Consider the following 14,174-nt stretch of genomic DNA (forward strand, 5'->3'; position numbering starts at 1 on the left):
TCACAAGGTCAGCATTAACAGAGGGCAGGGGATCTCCTGTGACTGATGAAAGACTGACGCAAAGTACCCATTTAATAGGTTGGCTTTTTCCTGGGCGTCAGTTGTCAGTCGCCCCGTCTAGTTCAGCAGGGGTCCAATGTTGCCCTTGCTTTTCCTCCGGCTCCCCAAATATCTGAAAAAGGACTTTTTATTGTCCTTGATGCTCGAAGCTAGCTGGAGTTCAGTTGCAGTCGTTGCTTTATGCAAACGCTTTTTGCTTTATGATTTTATGCAGCTTTTCTTTTAAAGGGATTTCCAAGGTATCTGTTATCCTTTGGAGAAAGTTTTAAGTGGCTTTCAGGTTCTCTGTACAGAAAGACAAAGAAGGATTACCAGGTTTATCTGAAGATGAGAAATAGTTAGAGTTAAAGGATCAGAAAACTGATTCTCTTTATCCTACTTCTTAACTCAAGTCTTTGTGAAATGCTTCCTGAGAATCAGGCTGTGGGTTTGGTTACAATATTCTTGCAGACCACCTGGCAGGAAAAAAAACTTTATTCTGAAGAGGAGAACCTTGCTGTACAAATAAGCATTAGTAATGAGACTGAAGATTAAGATTCTAGAAAGCCAGTACAGCTAGGACTGCACACCAAAAGTTTATGGTACATGTGTGGGGCTGGAGGGGAGGAATAAATTCCATTATTCATGGTCTTCTAAAACTAATCCTTCTGAGAAGAAAAGCAGAACTTCCTAATACTCTTGTACTAAGATCGCTCACTTACTCAGGTGAGAAGCAATTCTAGAAAAGTGGTTGAAAGAGAAATATAAAGGAAAGGAGTGAGCTTTTTCCAAAGAAGTTGCTCATCCTTGTGAAGTTGAAGGGAGCCGAGTCAGAAATTGGTGCCAAGAAAGTTGGGTTCTGCAAAATCTTCATCATTAACACTAAAGCTTAAGTATCAAGAGCAAAATTTAGGCCACTGAGCAAAGACATATATCATACATAAGAAATCCGGATGCAGTATCCACCACCAAAGTTAACTGCCCCAATGATGAAGGATCTGCTACTATATCAATCACTCTGGAATGGGGATGGTCACCAAAGACAATTTTCTCACAGTATGATACTGGAGTTTCTGAAATCAAAGTAGAAAGGTATGACAGAGGTAGAAGCAGAGACTCAGACTGACCACTGTGCAGTTAGTAGTGCAGGAGAACTAGTCAGTGGTCAGCTTTGGCAAACAGAGCTGGCATTACATCAGAAGAGTGCAGAGTCTTAACCAATGCCAGGGATGATGAGCATCAGATACAGTCTTAAAGAGCAGTACTCTTTTCTACCATGGTTGGCCACAGCAACTGACTATCTCTATGTGATCTATGCCATAGACTCATTAGGCTTTGACTACTTACTTAACTGGGTAATCTTAAGTAGCAACAAGAAACAGGATGTAAGGTTGTACAGAATGGTTTTGGTGACAAGAATGAATCAAATGGCAAACAGGTATTTTCCATCCTCAAATAAGGTTAAAAAAACATGAAACATGCATGTACAACCTCAGACACTGCTGACAAAACAAACACAACCTTACACACATTCACTTAGGATGGATCCATGTGGATACAAACTTAAAGGACAGATATCATTACCTGCAGGCAGTTACAGACAAGTTACTGCCTGTCCCAAGAAAAAGCCAGGTTTTTGTGGGTTTTTTTAAGAGATAAAAACAAGATTCTTTGAGCCTGAAGAACTAGCTGCTAAGGTTTTTTCCCCTCTTGTTTTAAAATGACTATAGTGACACACGCTTCACTTACAAAACTAAAATTTATAATTTGAGACTAGGTGCAGTAGAACAGATGCTCGTAACAAGCTGAACAGCATTAAGAGGAACAGCATGAGCTATGTTGTTCTAAAAATTATATTTCATAACCAAGAAAGAGGAAATCTCTTTTCCCCCCCTCTCTCTAAACTCCAAATGTCACATTAAATTAAGTCTCAGCCACAACAGATTATCACAATATCTTCTGGAGTCTGTGAATGCTGAGTGTCACTGATTGCCTTTCCAGAGGAATGTCTACATTAGCGGTCAGCAACCTAGCCTATGGAGCTGAGGGGGGGGAGGGGGTGGCTTCTGCAGCATCCCATCAGTGGGAGCAAGGGAGGCTGCACACCTGACAACAGGGAGAAGCCGAAGTGGTAGAAGTGGCAAGGTCTTAACGCCAGCCTGTCCTGGACCCAAGCTGGGTCATTCCAGCCCACAGCCTGAAAAAGTTGCTGATCGCTGGTCGATGCAGCAATGAGACCCTTGCAGTTTCTGGCAACAAGAGGTTGAAACAACACTTAACTCTCTCAATCAAACTGCAGGTGGTTGCTTTGTGATTGATTTGAGTGTCAGGATGATAGCAACACTGTCATCAAAACTAGCATTTCCCAGTTTTCAGAACCATTCATGTGAATTCAAAAAAACCTGCTGGTTTATTTCATTGAAAGTCACTGTGCAGCCTTCATGTTTCACTTTAAATAGAAGTGCTTTATTAGAGAGCGCTGGTCTTTAGGTGTTCCCTGCTATTCCCTGACTAGACTGACCTTCTCCTGAACTTCTACTTAATTCCCAGCAGCATATTGTGCCTCATATTACAGGTTATTTTCAATTTACTGTATCTGAATTTATCCAAATGTGGGTGACTATTTATCTAGCCAGACAGACAAATGCCAATACCCCTACTAATTAACAATTTATACACTCATATACTAGTTCCTTTCTCTTCCTGGGGAAACAGAAAGAAATAACAAACTTTGGAATGGTTTATAAAGGAGCTAAAACAATACAATTGCCTTAACACTCAAATCATTTCATATTCTTTTGCAACACAGGAAAAAGAAATATTCAGAATAAAAGATAACTGATCATCAAAAAGAGATCACATCCCAGACATCTGTAATGTAATAGGTAACACTGTTGGAAACAAGGTAAAATGGGACTTGAAAGGGGATTTAAACATAGAAAAAGGTGCGTAGGACAGGGGCCTTGTATACACACTCTGGGAATTTATACAATACAGATAAGTCTACATGGAGATAGTATAAATGATCAGGAAAGAACTTGAGAAGTAGATCTAACTAGGAATGCCATCAACATTAAACTCAGTACAGAACACTAACTAGGAGTATATGTCACACAGACTTTGAATATAACATGGTTAATTTAATGTGTTATTTGATGGGTGTATCAGAGAAAAGTTCAGAAAAGGTTATCTGTAGTAAATATATAAAGAAAACGTTAGCAACTGCATTTTGCATGGACTGAACTATAACCAATGTGATGTAACATGATGGAGCTGTAACAATGTAGATGCAACATACCAGGTTCATGGTGAGGTTATACAACACAACTCTGAATCCTATTCTTGTGCAGGATGCTACACATACCCTTTACTTAACCACTGGTGAAGTTAACTATACTACACAGAGGAAAAGAGGGAGCTTATAAAAAAACGTTTGAATAACATACACCAAGAATATAAAGAATATATACTCCTGAAACGTTCTTCCACCATTAGACTGGAAGATTTGGACTTATTCCCCAATAGCAAAAGATGCCAGAGAGTCCTGTTCCTCCATTCACCTCACTTTCCAAAAGGTTACAAAGGTAGGCAAGGTTCTTTTGGTAGATGTGATATCTTTTATTAGATCAACTGAGTTGTTGGAAAAAAAATTTTTGCAAGCTTTCAGGTGCTATCACCTTTCTTCAGGCACAAGAAGTCTCTGCTGTTTTGAGACTCCAAGGAATGAGAGAAGCTGGGGGGTCACACCTCTCACAAGTCAATCACCTTAAATTATTTGGTATCATTGGAGTGATCCTGTAGCTGGGATGGTCCAGAAATTATACAAGCAACTGCATAGCTGGATTCAAGTTAGATACGCTTTCAAATGTAAGCTGGCTCATACCTGAAGTGCTTCACATTCAAAACCTTCCCTAAATCTACCCCAAACCATGCAGTTGGTCCAATAAAAGGTATCATCTGCAAAAATCCTTGCCTCTGAAATTATCTGGCATTCATTCTCACCATCCAGCCCAGTTATAATTTAAATTGCATTGTGCATATTGGATATGGGCAATAAAACACAAACTACCCTGATTCAACTGGAATCAATGGAAAAGTAAAACAGATTTAATCTCTAGGACTATTAGCAAACAACAGGCAGAGACTGCCATCATGTGGAGAAGGGGAGCAGAGCCATACAAGTTAAAACTTACATGATTTACACCTTTTTATGATCTCAATACTGTTATCGAAACTAACATTTCCCAGTTTTCAGAATCATTCACCTGAAGCTGAATTGTTTCAGAACTATTACTGACATTATCGGCAACTAGCTTTTTTTTGGCTGGTGTAGCCAATAAACGCTGTGTGCATGCACGAAGCCAGGAACACAGCCCAGCTGCTTGGAAAGAAAATTCCTGTAAGTCGGTTGTGGGGGAGAGGAGTAGGAAAGACGAATGGGGGTGGGGGGCAGATTGAGGCCCCCACAGTGAGGGAGGGAGTGGGGCTGGGACAGGCATTGTCCAGCCAGGGCACGATGCAGAACAGAGCTGAAGGCAGCTCATCTGACCGGGTGCAGGGGGGGTGGAGCAGCTCCTGTCACTGTGCGCACCCCACAAGAGGCATGGGGGGCACATGACCCCTGAATTTGTGTACAGGGTGAAGGTGGGCTGCTTGCTGTGGGCTCAGGGGCTGCCAAGCTTCTTCCTCAAGTTGGGGATGGGCCAAGGCTGCGCTCAAGGTGAGCAAGGCAAGTCAGCGGTGCTGGGAAGAAGGACTATGGGGGGGCTACAGCCAGCCCAAAATTCACCGTAGCCCACCTTTAGCCACCCCTCCCAGAGTCACCACCTCCCACCCCACCCCTGCCCATCTTGAGTGCAGCCCTGGCCCAGACCCTCGCTGGGAAGAGGCCGAAGCAGCCCCCAGCCCTAACCCACAGTGAGCAGCCCACCTTTACCCTGTGCACAGATCCAGGGGGCATATGCCACCCTCCCACGGGTGCATGCAGCAGCAGGAGCCACCTCCCTCTCACCAGATGAGCTGCCCACAACTTTGTCCCATGTCATGCCCTGCCCTGGCGGGGCAGCACCTGCCCCTTCCCCAGGCTGCATATTGGATATCAGATCAGTATTGGCGGATATGGATGGTTAATAAATCAATCATCGGTATCAGCCAAAAAAATCATTATCAGTTCACCCGTAATTACTTTTATTTAAAAATGATAAATGTGGTGGTAAGTAGCAGATTGGTTCAACATACTATGCAACGACTTTCAAATTCTGATTTTAGTACGAGTGAAAAAAGTTGAGTTACTTCCACTATTTTCTAGTTTCATTTGTCTTTACCAGTGGTGCTCAACCTCTTGGCCCCATGGGCCAGATGAGTTGTGTGGGGCCTATTTGTGGGCCTGATTGGGCTGTGGGGCTTGACACTACTCCTCCCCCCACTCATGCACCAGAATTGGGCCCCGAGGGCCTGGTAGCACCCCCCTCAATCCCTACGTGCTGGGGCCCACCACTACCCACTGTGTCTCTCGGGACTGGGTCTGACAGTGCCCACTTCTGGCTCTCTACACTGGGATTAGGCCCTGGGACCCAACACTGCCCCTACCTGGCCTTCCATGCTTGGATCAGATACACAGGGCCAGGGGTTCCCCATGGGTCTAGACAGCTGGCATCAGGAAAGTGGTGGTGCTACCCTAACCACTAAATTTCCAGGCACATGGGTCATGGGTTTTATTTACAAGAAAGAGCGTGAAAGAGAAAGAAAGAAAGAGAGAGAGAGAAGTATTAAAAACTTCCTAAATAAAGTGATGTAGATTTTTAACTGTTAACATTAACTCACTTTATTTTTATACTCAGACAAAACCATTTCTTTATAAGAATTAAAAAAGTTATGCTCCACTGCTATGTCTTTTATATTCCACCTGATTTGGAGATCACCTGTACCTTCTGTACTAGGAGAGATGTTTTACTGTTTTCTTAAACAGGATAACTGAAGTATACCAACCTCCATCACACTCTTCAGCTGGACTTTATAATCACTTAATTCCTCTGTTAGACTATCCCTTTTCACCTGCAGTTCATTTAATTCTGTTCTTAATGGATGGACTACTTCATAGAACCGAACCTAGGAAAAACAAACAACCGTTACTTCTCAAAAAATATATAGGTATCTATAAATTTCCCTTGAGATTAAAGAAATATACAGCAGCTGAAAATATATTAAAATTTTTTTTCTTTAACCTGCAAAAAACTCTTACACACTTTAAAGACTATTTTGTCATGCATGCCGTACTTACGTTAGTGTTTTCTGTATACTGTACTCTAATGCACTGCTTGCTGCCAACAGTCTCAGCTAAATTTTTGCTCTTGATTTTTATTTGTCTTGTTTCTTGAACTCACATACTGGTTAGATACAATATGTTCAAGTACAAGACTTGCTTCTCTTACGCAATTTCACACTGATTCAACCAACCATTAATTTAAAAACCAATATTATCCACACACAATCTGCAAATAAATATTTTTTCATCCTCCCAGAAGAAAGGTGAAAGTACAATTCATAATGCTTTTCAGTAAATCACTACTAAAAGCACTGCTGTGCAGATACAGAGGAGGAATATAAATGACAAAGCCTTTCTGCTGAGAGCAAGAGCACAGACAGATGCAAACTGGGATAAGTATAACTGATATCCACTTGTAAACCAGTGTAAATTATAATGTTCAGGAACAAGGTCAGCAGCTATCCCAGGATAGCTAATTACAATGGGTAGTTATTATGGTACTTCACTAGTATGCAGTGGAAGGCAGCAAAGCACTACTTTGGGATAGATATGAACAGACAAAACATACACTAGCATAACTTATACAAGTAGCATTCTACATTTATTTTGTTTCACATATATGTAAAATGTATAATTTAATGGGAAGTCAGATGTTCCTAGGACCGCAGCCCAGACAAAGAAAACTGCATCTTTTTCTGCTCACATCATAAAAATGCTGTATGACAAGTTCTACCTTCAGCTGTTTAACCCTACTGTATTCGTGCTTGTTTGCAAGCCAAGTGAAAACAATATTTTACAGGTATAAATCAGGAGCAGTACAGCAGACTAGGTATATCAAGGAACAGAAATCTCCAAAAATAAGAAAGAAGAGTATATTTTAGTCATTAAAACAGCATTTCCCAACTGGGCTGGAGCCACACCCCACCGCCTGCTGCTGCTGTGGACAAAGACAGACGGGGAGCGTGGCTCATCAGGCAGGGGCTGTGGCTCCAACTCAAAATGTCATCCAGCTGGCTGCGCACCACCCCTCCCCATCGGTGTTCGGCTGGCCACACACCACTCCCTTCCCCCTCATTGATGTCTGGCTGGCCGCATGCCCCCCCCAACGTCCAGTGTGCCATGGTACTTTTTTATTTAGGTAAGTGTGCTGTGGGGTGAAAAAGGTTGGAAAACATTGCATTAAAACAGTGCACAAAGATGCACAAAGATGTCATGTATACACAAGCACTTTTCAGAACAGAAGTGCAATCGAAGATTTATTGTTTGCTTTTCCCCCTGAAAAAAATCAGTTTATTGAATCTAACTCCAAAATGATAATGATTACATTATTTGCTTGGAAGGGCAGATCTCTTTCCACTTGAACTGCAACAGTCATCCATTTTCTTCAAGCAGTTTTGAAAACTTGTTCAAAATATTTAGGACATACCTAATCTTTTAACTGTAGTATAAAATATTAAAGTTTTTGGATCCTTTTAGGATTACACAGATTATATTTGAATAGAAGACAAGCTTTCAAGTAAAAGGCATGTTTCATCAGGTGCTTTGTACCATAAAGCTTACTGAAATCTCCCCCAACCTTGAAGGTGGTCCAATAAAAGGTATCACCCATAAAAATCCTTGCCTCCATTTTTTTCTGGACCATCACAGCTACAACACTAGTGACCCTACCACATTTAAATTGAAGTAATTTATACCATGACTTAAATCAGCAAAAAAGAAAACTTGCTTAAAATAATCACTTCTAATATTGTTCTGGATTTTTACTTTTCTTTAAGAAACACAGATTCCCATTGGTTGATAACTATCAAAACATGTTGATTTGTCACTAAATAAAACTCTTACGCTAAATTGTATGTGGGGGGCAGCCCTCGTGAAGAGGATAACAGCAAATATGTGCAAGTAATTACAGTGCTTCACATGCACTCCATTTAATCAAAATATAGATGAAAACAAATTTGAATCCCCCCAAAGTTTTGTGCTGTTTAGCCCGATGTACAGAATTTTCAAATCTAAAATATGTTTTGTGTTTATTTGTGCCTTGCTTCTAGAACAGTGGTTTTCAGACTCAAAGCCCCCTCTGTAACTTTTCTGAATTTAGTAGCATGCCCATTTCATACAGATTTAGTACAGCGCCCTGCACAGACATGCATGTTTCCTTTCTTTTGTGTGCTCACACACTCATGTGCAGAGCCTTTCTGCAACACAGACACACAGGGTACACCTGGTCCTCCATACACATACAGCCCCCTTCCTTTGTCCACACAGATCATGCACACATTCCCTATTCTGCAATCTGAGGTCCCCTGCTGTCCCACCCCATCTCAGCTAGGCTCTGGCCAGTGAATTGCTTGCAGCAGCTTCCCAAAGATTCATCTGAGGCTACTGTATTGATCTGCCTGGTCTAATGACAGAGGCCGCTATGCTAGGGTAGGAGGCCTAGACGTACCCAGCTCTGACTCTATTAGCAGCAGCTACTGGTTACTGTCTATGAAGCTCCCTGCTCTGCCCCTCCAGGACACACAGCATACAAGTATCCCTGTCCTGATCTCTAGCCCTGGCATATGGACATCTGCCCAACAGCACCAAAAAAAGCATAAAAATTTATCTCCAGGCTGCTGTGCCACCACTAGAGCTGCTTGCAGATGTTAGAAAAAAACAAAACAAAAAAACCCAGCATTTTAAACTTGGCATAGACCCTGCATATGCCCAAAAGAGGCAGCACCTCAGCTGGACCCAGCTCACCTACCATCTGTATAGATAAGGTGCTTTAGTGGAGCCTTTTTGGTGCTTTTATCTAACAACTGATCGAATCAACTTTAACTAAAAACACCAAAAAGCCCTGCTGAAGCACCTGATCTATATATACACTCTCAAGCTGGGTCAAAGTAACATGCTGCTTCTTTCAATAATGGACAGGTTGTTGTTTGTTTGGTTTTTTGGGGGCGGTGAGGGGTAGGAGGGGAAGGGGAGGAAGGGGGCTTGGGCTGGTTTCTTTGTTTTTGTTTTTTTTTAACATGTGCAAGCAGCATTGGTGAATAAATGCAGGCAGAAGCACCTGCACCCAGTTGCTTCCTAGTCCAACCCTGCATGCATCTCCTTGAAACAGAGATATACAGAGTAATTTCACCTCACCATGGCAAGCAAAGATCTCTGGACACCCTGGTTGAGAACCACTGATCTACAAAAATTGCATGGCGCTTTAATGGTAAAGTTCTCAATAGATGTGATATCTTTTATTAGACCAACTAAGTAGCTGGGAAAAAAGTTCTTAGCAATCTTTTGGGCGCAGTCACCCTTCTTCAGGCACAGGGAGATTTTGCTGGTCTGAGCATCCAAGGAATGAGAGAAGGTAAAAGTGTGGCTAGCTGTATGATCAGAGACTTGCAAGGCAAGCTATACGAGGACAGGCTAAGGGACTTGGGACTCTTCAGCCTAAAAAAGAGAAGGCTGAGAGGGGACTTGGTAGCACCTTACCACTACATCACAGGAATACAACAAGGGTTCAGTAAACAACTTTTCAGCAAGGCGCTCTTGGGAAAATACAGAAATAATGGCCACAAACTCCCCAAAGACCGTTTCAGGCTTAACAATAGGAAAAACTTCTTCACAGTCAGTGTCCAGACTGTGGAATAAATTCCCTCCAGAGGTGCTGCAATCACTTACTCTGGATATCTTCAAGAGACTGGACGGTCAACTAGCTGGGGTCACCTGACTCCAGTTGTCTTTCCAGCCTAGTCCTTATGAACAATCTATGAATAGTATTAAAAAAAAAAAAAGAGAAAGAAGAAAAAACCCACACTCCTGACAGTTTGGTTCTAAATACAAGCACCAACCAAGACCCACAAAACAAATGACAGGGATTTAAGAAAAAGCATTGTAGCCATGACCTAATCAGCTCAAGGGAATGTCCAACAACTATTAACACCGACTTCCACTAAGGCTGCTGGTTTGAATCTGACTCACGAAGGGGGTAGAGGGAAGGAAGAGAACCCATGCCTTGGACTTGGTGAAGATGTGTAAAAGTTATGTCAATTGTAATTTTGAACAGTAATATAAACACTAAATACTCACAGAAACATATTCAGGGATAGAAAGCTCATCTTCAGAAAGGGACTTCAGTTTCTCATAGGAATCTACTGTCAATTCCAAGTCACGCAGGCTACGACGGATATCTCCAGCTCGCTCCCTCAACTGATGATTTGTTTCTTCTAGTTGTTTCTGCCTCAGTAAAATGGTTTCCATTTCCTGTTTCATTAGCTCCTGATGTTTTCTGAATAAGTGCATTAAAAAGTTGTAACAAGCACACCAAAATGGTTGTTAAATAACTAATCAATCCCCACAATACCAATGAGGGGGATGAGTAAAGTTTCCTTGTAAAACAAGAACAAAGATAAAAGTTAAGTGGCTTGCTCAGAAATTTAAGTCAATATCAAAGGCAAGCTTAGCATCCGTGAGCGATTTCATGATCAGCTCAAGCAGATTTCTAAGATGTATTCATTTTTAATATGTTCAAACTAAAAAACATAGTTAAATGGAATTACAACTGCCAAACTGATTCCTAGCAAGCACAAATACAAGAAACTAAGAAATCACTAGTTAAAGCAACACTAATTTCAACTGAAACTTGAATTTCAATATTTTTCTCTCCCACACACCATAGCACAAATTTCCTTTCACTTCCAACATACAACCACTTTTATGCACTTATCCAGCTCCCTAAAATCATACTAAAAAGCAGGGATCCTGGTTTTCTGTAATAAAAAATGGTAAATTCTCTAACACACACACAGAGGTATCAACTGCACGCAATGTTTTGTTGATATATTTAAATTTTAAAGTGATTTGGAAGCCTACCAGTGCCTCAATCACACTAGTAAAATAAACTCTAAGTACCTGTAAGTGTAGGTATTTGACCTTGTTTTTATCATGGAAAAATGAGAGTTCCCCCTGCCCCTTTAGCTCACCAAGATGCAGGTCCAGGCCTTTCACTTTGCACCCACAGCCCTGCAGGTGCCCCTCACTCCCCACCCACAACAGCTCTGTGGAGTGGGCCCCCAGCTGCCTAAGCAATGGGACCAGGGACCTGGGTCTGCAGCCCCCTGCCCCCTGCATCAGTGTCCAAGCCCCAGCTGCCACCCGTGGGAGCCAGTGGCAGCGGCAGCAGCTGTGGCCTAAGCAGGGAGCCTGGCTCCCCCTCCCCAGCAGACAGCACAGCTGAAGTGGAACCCATGGGGAGTCGGGGGGGTGGTCTAGGCTGCCAGCTGCAGGCTTAAGCAAGCGGTGATGCCAGCTCACCACTGCTGTGCACAGTCCAGGAGGCGAGGGGCAGGGGGCACACATGCTTCCCAGATCTGTGCATGGGGCAGGGGTGGGCTGCCCACTGCAGGCTCGGGCTCCCTGCCCTACTGCCTTCACCCTAGGGCCTCTGCAGCCCAGTGGCCACAGCAGGGCAGAGTGGGGCTGGACAGGGAAGCTTGTTGCTGCTGGTGTGAGCTCCACGCTGTCCTGCTGACGCACCCCCTACCAAACCCAGAGCAGTGTGGGGCACGACTCCACACCACCTCCCACACTACTCCGTGGTAGGAGGGGGCACGTCCCCAGAGCAGTGCAGGGTTCACAGCGGCCGCAATGAGGTTCCCTGCCTGGCACCAGTCTTTCCTGCTGTGCTGGGTCCCGCCCTCTGGACCACAGAGGCCACAGGGAAGGGCAGCAGGGTGGGCAGCCCAAGTCTGCAGCAGGCAGCCCACCGCAACCCCCACACACAGATCTGGGGGCATGCGTCCCCCACATTCCCCTGGAAGTGTGTATAGCGGCAGGGAGCCGGCCACATACCCCCACCCCTGGACAAACCATCCATGGCCTTATCCCGCTCTTCCTCAGGGCCCTGCAACTGTGCAAGCCCTATGCATTGCCCTAGCCCTGTCCAACTCCACCCCTTCCCTCCCTATGGGGGCCTCAATTCCCCACCACTCTGCTCCCTTAACTATGGGAGCTGCTCTCCAGGCTGCATGGTGGCCATGTGCACATACATGCACATGGCACCCCCTGCCCGATAACCCTCCTCCTGCTCCCCGCAGCCCCTTGCAGGCTGGAACTCTGCCAGCCTGTAGAGCGCTTTTTGCAAAAGAGCAAAATCCATGTTTCTCTGTTAAAATGCAAAATCTGCGTTTTTCTCTGGTAAAAGAGGAAATCTGTGGGGGGGGGTCTGTTTTCAGTGGGAACTTTTAAATATGGTGTTATTACTGGATGTTAGGCTGGTTTAATCATGAGTGATGAAAGATCAAATGACAGTGGAAATCAGCTAGACTTCTTACTAACATGTTACTACTTGTTCATTTCCAGACATTTTAAGCAAGTTACTTTTTATAGACCCAAAATTTTTATAAAGAAACCCACATTTCTTTTGAGTTTTACTTGAACTCTGTGAAAACATCTTTCAACCTTAGAAGTTCTAATATGATTGGTTTTGTTTGGAAAGTAGTATTTTTAAATATTTAAATACTATAAAAAGTTTTGACTTGCTTATGACAAGAGCTCAGGAACAACCTTGATTCAACATACTTCATGAGGCTTACCAAAGCAGGCCCCAAAGTCCACCGTAGCAGAAGGGTTACATGTATATCTGGCTAAAAGGGTAAATAGAAGTTATGTCTGGGTGGGTTATGCAGGGCAGGGGACAGAGAACAGGACTGCAAAGAGAAAGGCTTATGCATGTGAAAAAAAATAAATTCAACCTTTCTATGACTCTAGGCTTAAAAATAATACTAATTTACAAGGTACATAGAACTTTACCTTACGGATATTACAGTACTTCTATTTCCCTTAAGTAACTCCACTTTGCAGATTGTACAATTAAGACACTATTTAGAGATGTTTTTCTAAGAGTTGCTATACTGTTTGCAGTAAGACCTGACTGTAACAGATCTGAGATTATGGTCAAACCAGGGTTGGAATATAAAAGTACGGGCAACCCTCACCATTCGCGGGGGATATGTTCTCATATCCCCCACGAATGGCAAAATCCACAAATATGAACGCACACTGTATTTATGAATGCAGTGCATCCCGGCAGCTGAGAAGGGGCGGGGGAGCATGGCTCCAGCAGTGATAGCAGGAGTGCAGTGGCAGTGGAAGCCCAGTTGAAGCAAGTGTGGAGCTCCCGAGGTGCACCTGTAAGTACATAAAGTGCATTTAAAATGCGGGTTCGGCATTTGCGGTTTGCAAATATTTGAAACCGCAAATGCCAAGCCCACAAATAGCTAAGGTTTCCTGTAACTATAGAGAGAGACTTCCACAAATCATAATCCTCTCCAACATAAGACTTCACTAAAGGAAGTCCACATACCAAAACTGTCCTATGGTCAGCCAGTATAAAGTCCAATCTGTAATGTTTCAGAAGATTAAGGAATTGAATATGCCATTTGGACAAGTTTCAAAATAAAGTTTGGATTTAGGCAGGTCAGAAACTGCAAATTTCAATGAGAGGTAGTTAGCCAGGATAGCCTGAAGTTAGGCAAAAGGCAAGGCAGGGTGGCACCTATAGCCAGGGACCACTGGAATTCACACCATAGTTTCATAGTTTCCAGGGTTGGAAGGGACCTGAGTAGATCAGTGAGTCTGACCCCCTGCCATGGCAGGAAAGAGTACTGGGGTCAAATGACCCCAGCAGGGTGTACATCTAGCCTCCTCTTAAAGACCCCCAGGGTAGGAGCCAGCACCACTTCTCTTGGAAGATCCTCGCCGTCCAGACCACAAAGTAGCACCTCCTGATATCCAGCCTAAAGCTACCCTCTGCCAGCTTGTGACCGTTATTCCTGGTCACTCCTGGCAATGCTCGGGGGAACAGGGACTTCTCCAGTGCCTGCTGGTC

The 14,174-nt window shown here is 43.4% G+C and overlaps 1 protein-coding gene across 1 annotated transcript in view; it reads right to left on the reverse strand.

The window, feature by feature from the left end:
* The window catches only part of PIBF1 (progesterone immunomodulatory binding factor 1), a 182,403-nt gene that overhangs the window by 158,945 nt on the left and 9,284 nt on the right, over window positions 1–14,174 (reverse strand). The window contains exons 4-5 of the mRNA XM_019529805.1: window positions 10,376–10,574; window positions 6,028–6,147 (exon numbers count right to left, since the gene is read on the reverse strand). Coding sequence (XP_019385350.1) covers window positions 6,028–6,147; window positions 10,376–10,574 — 319 coding nt within the window. The remainder of the gene's footprint in view (window positions 1–6,027; window positions 6,148–10,375; window positions 10,575–14,174) is intronic.

This window comes from Crocodylus porosus, unplaced genomic scaffold (assembly GCF_001723895.1).
Source record: "Crocodylus porosus isolate Cpor-Errol unplaced genomic scaffold, CroPor_comp1, whole genome shotgun sequence".
Lineage (NCBI taxonomy): Eukaryota > Metazoa > Chordata > Crocodylia > Crocodylidae > Crocodylus > Crocodylus porosus.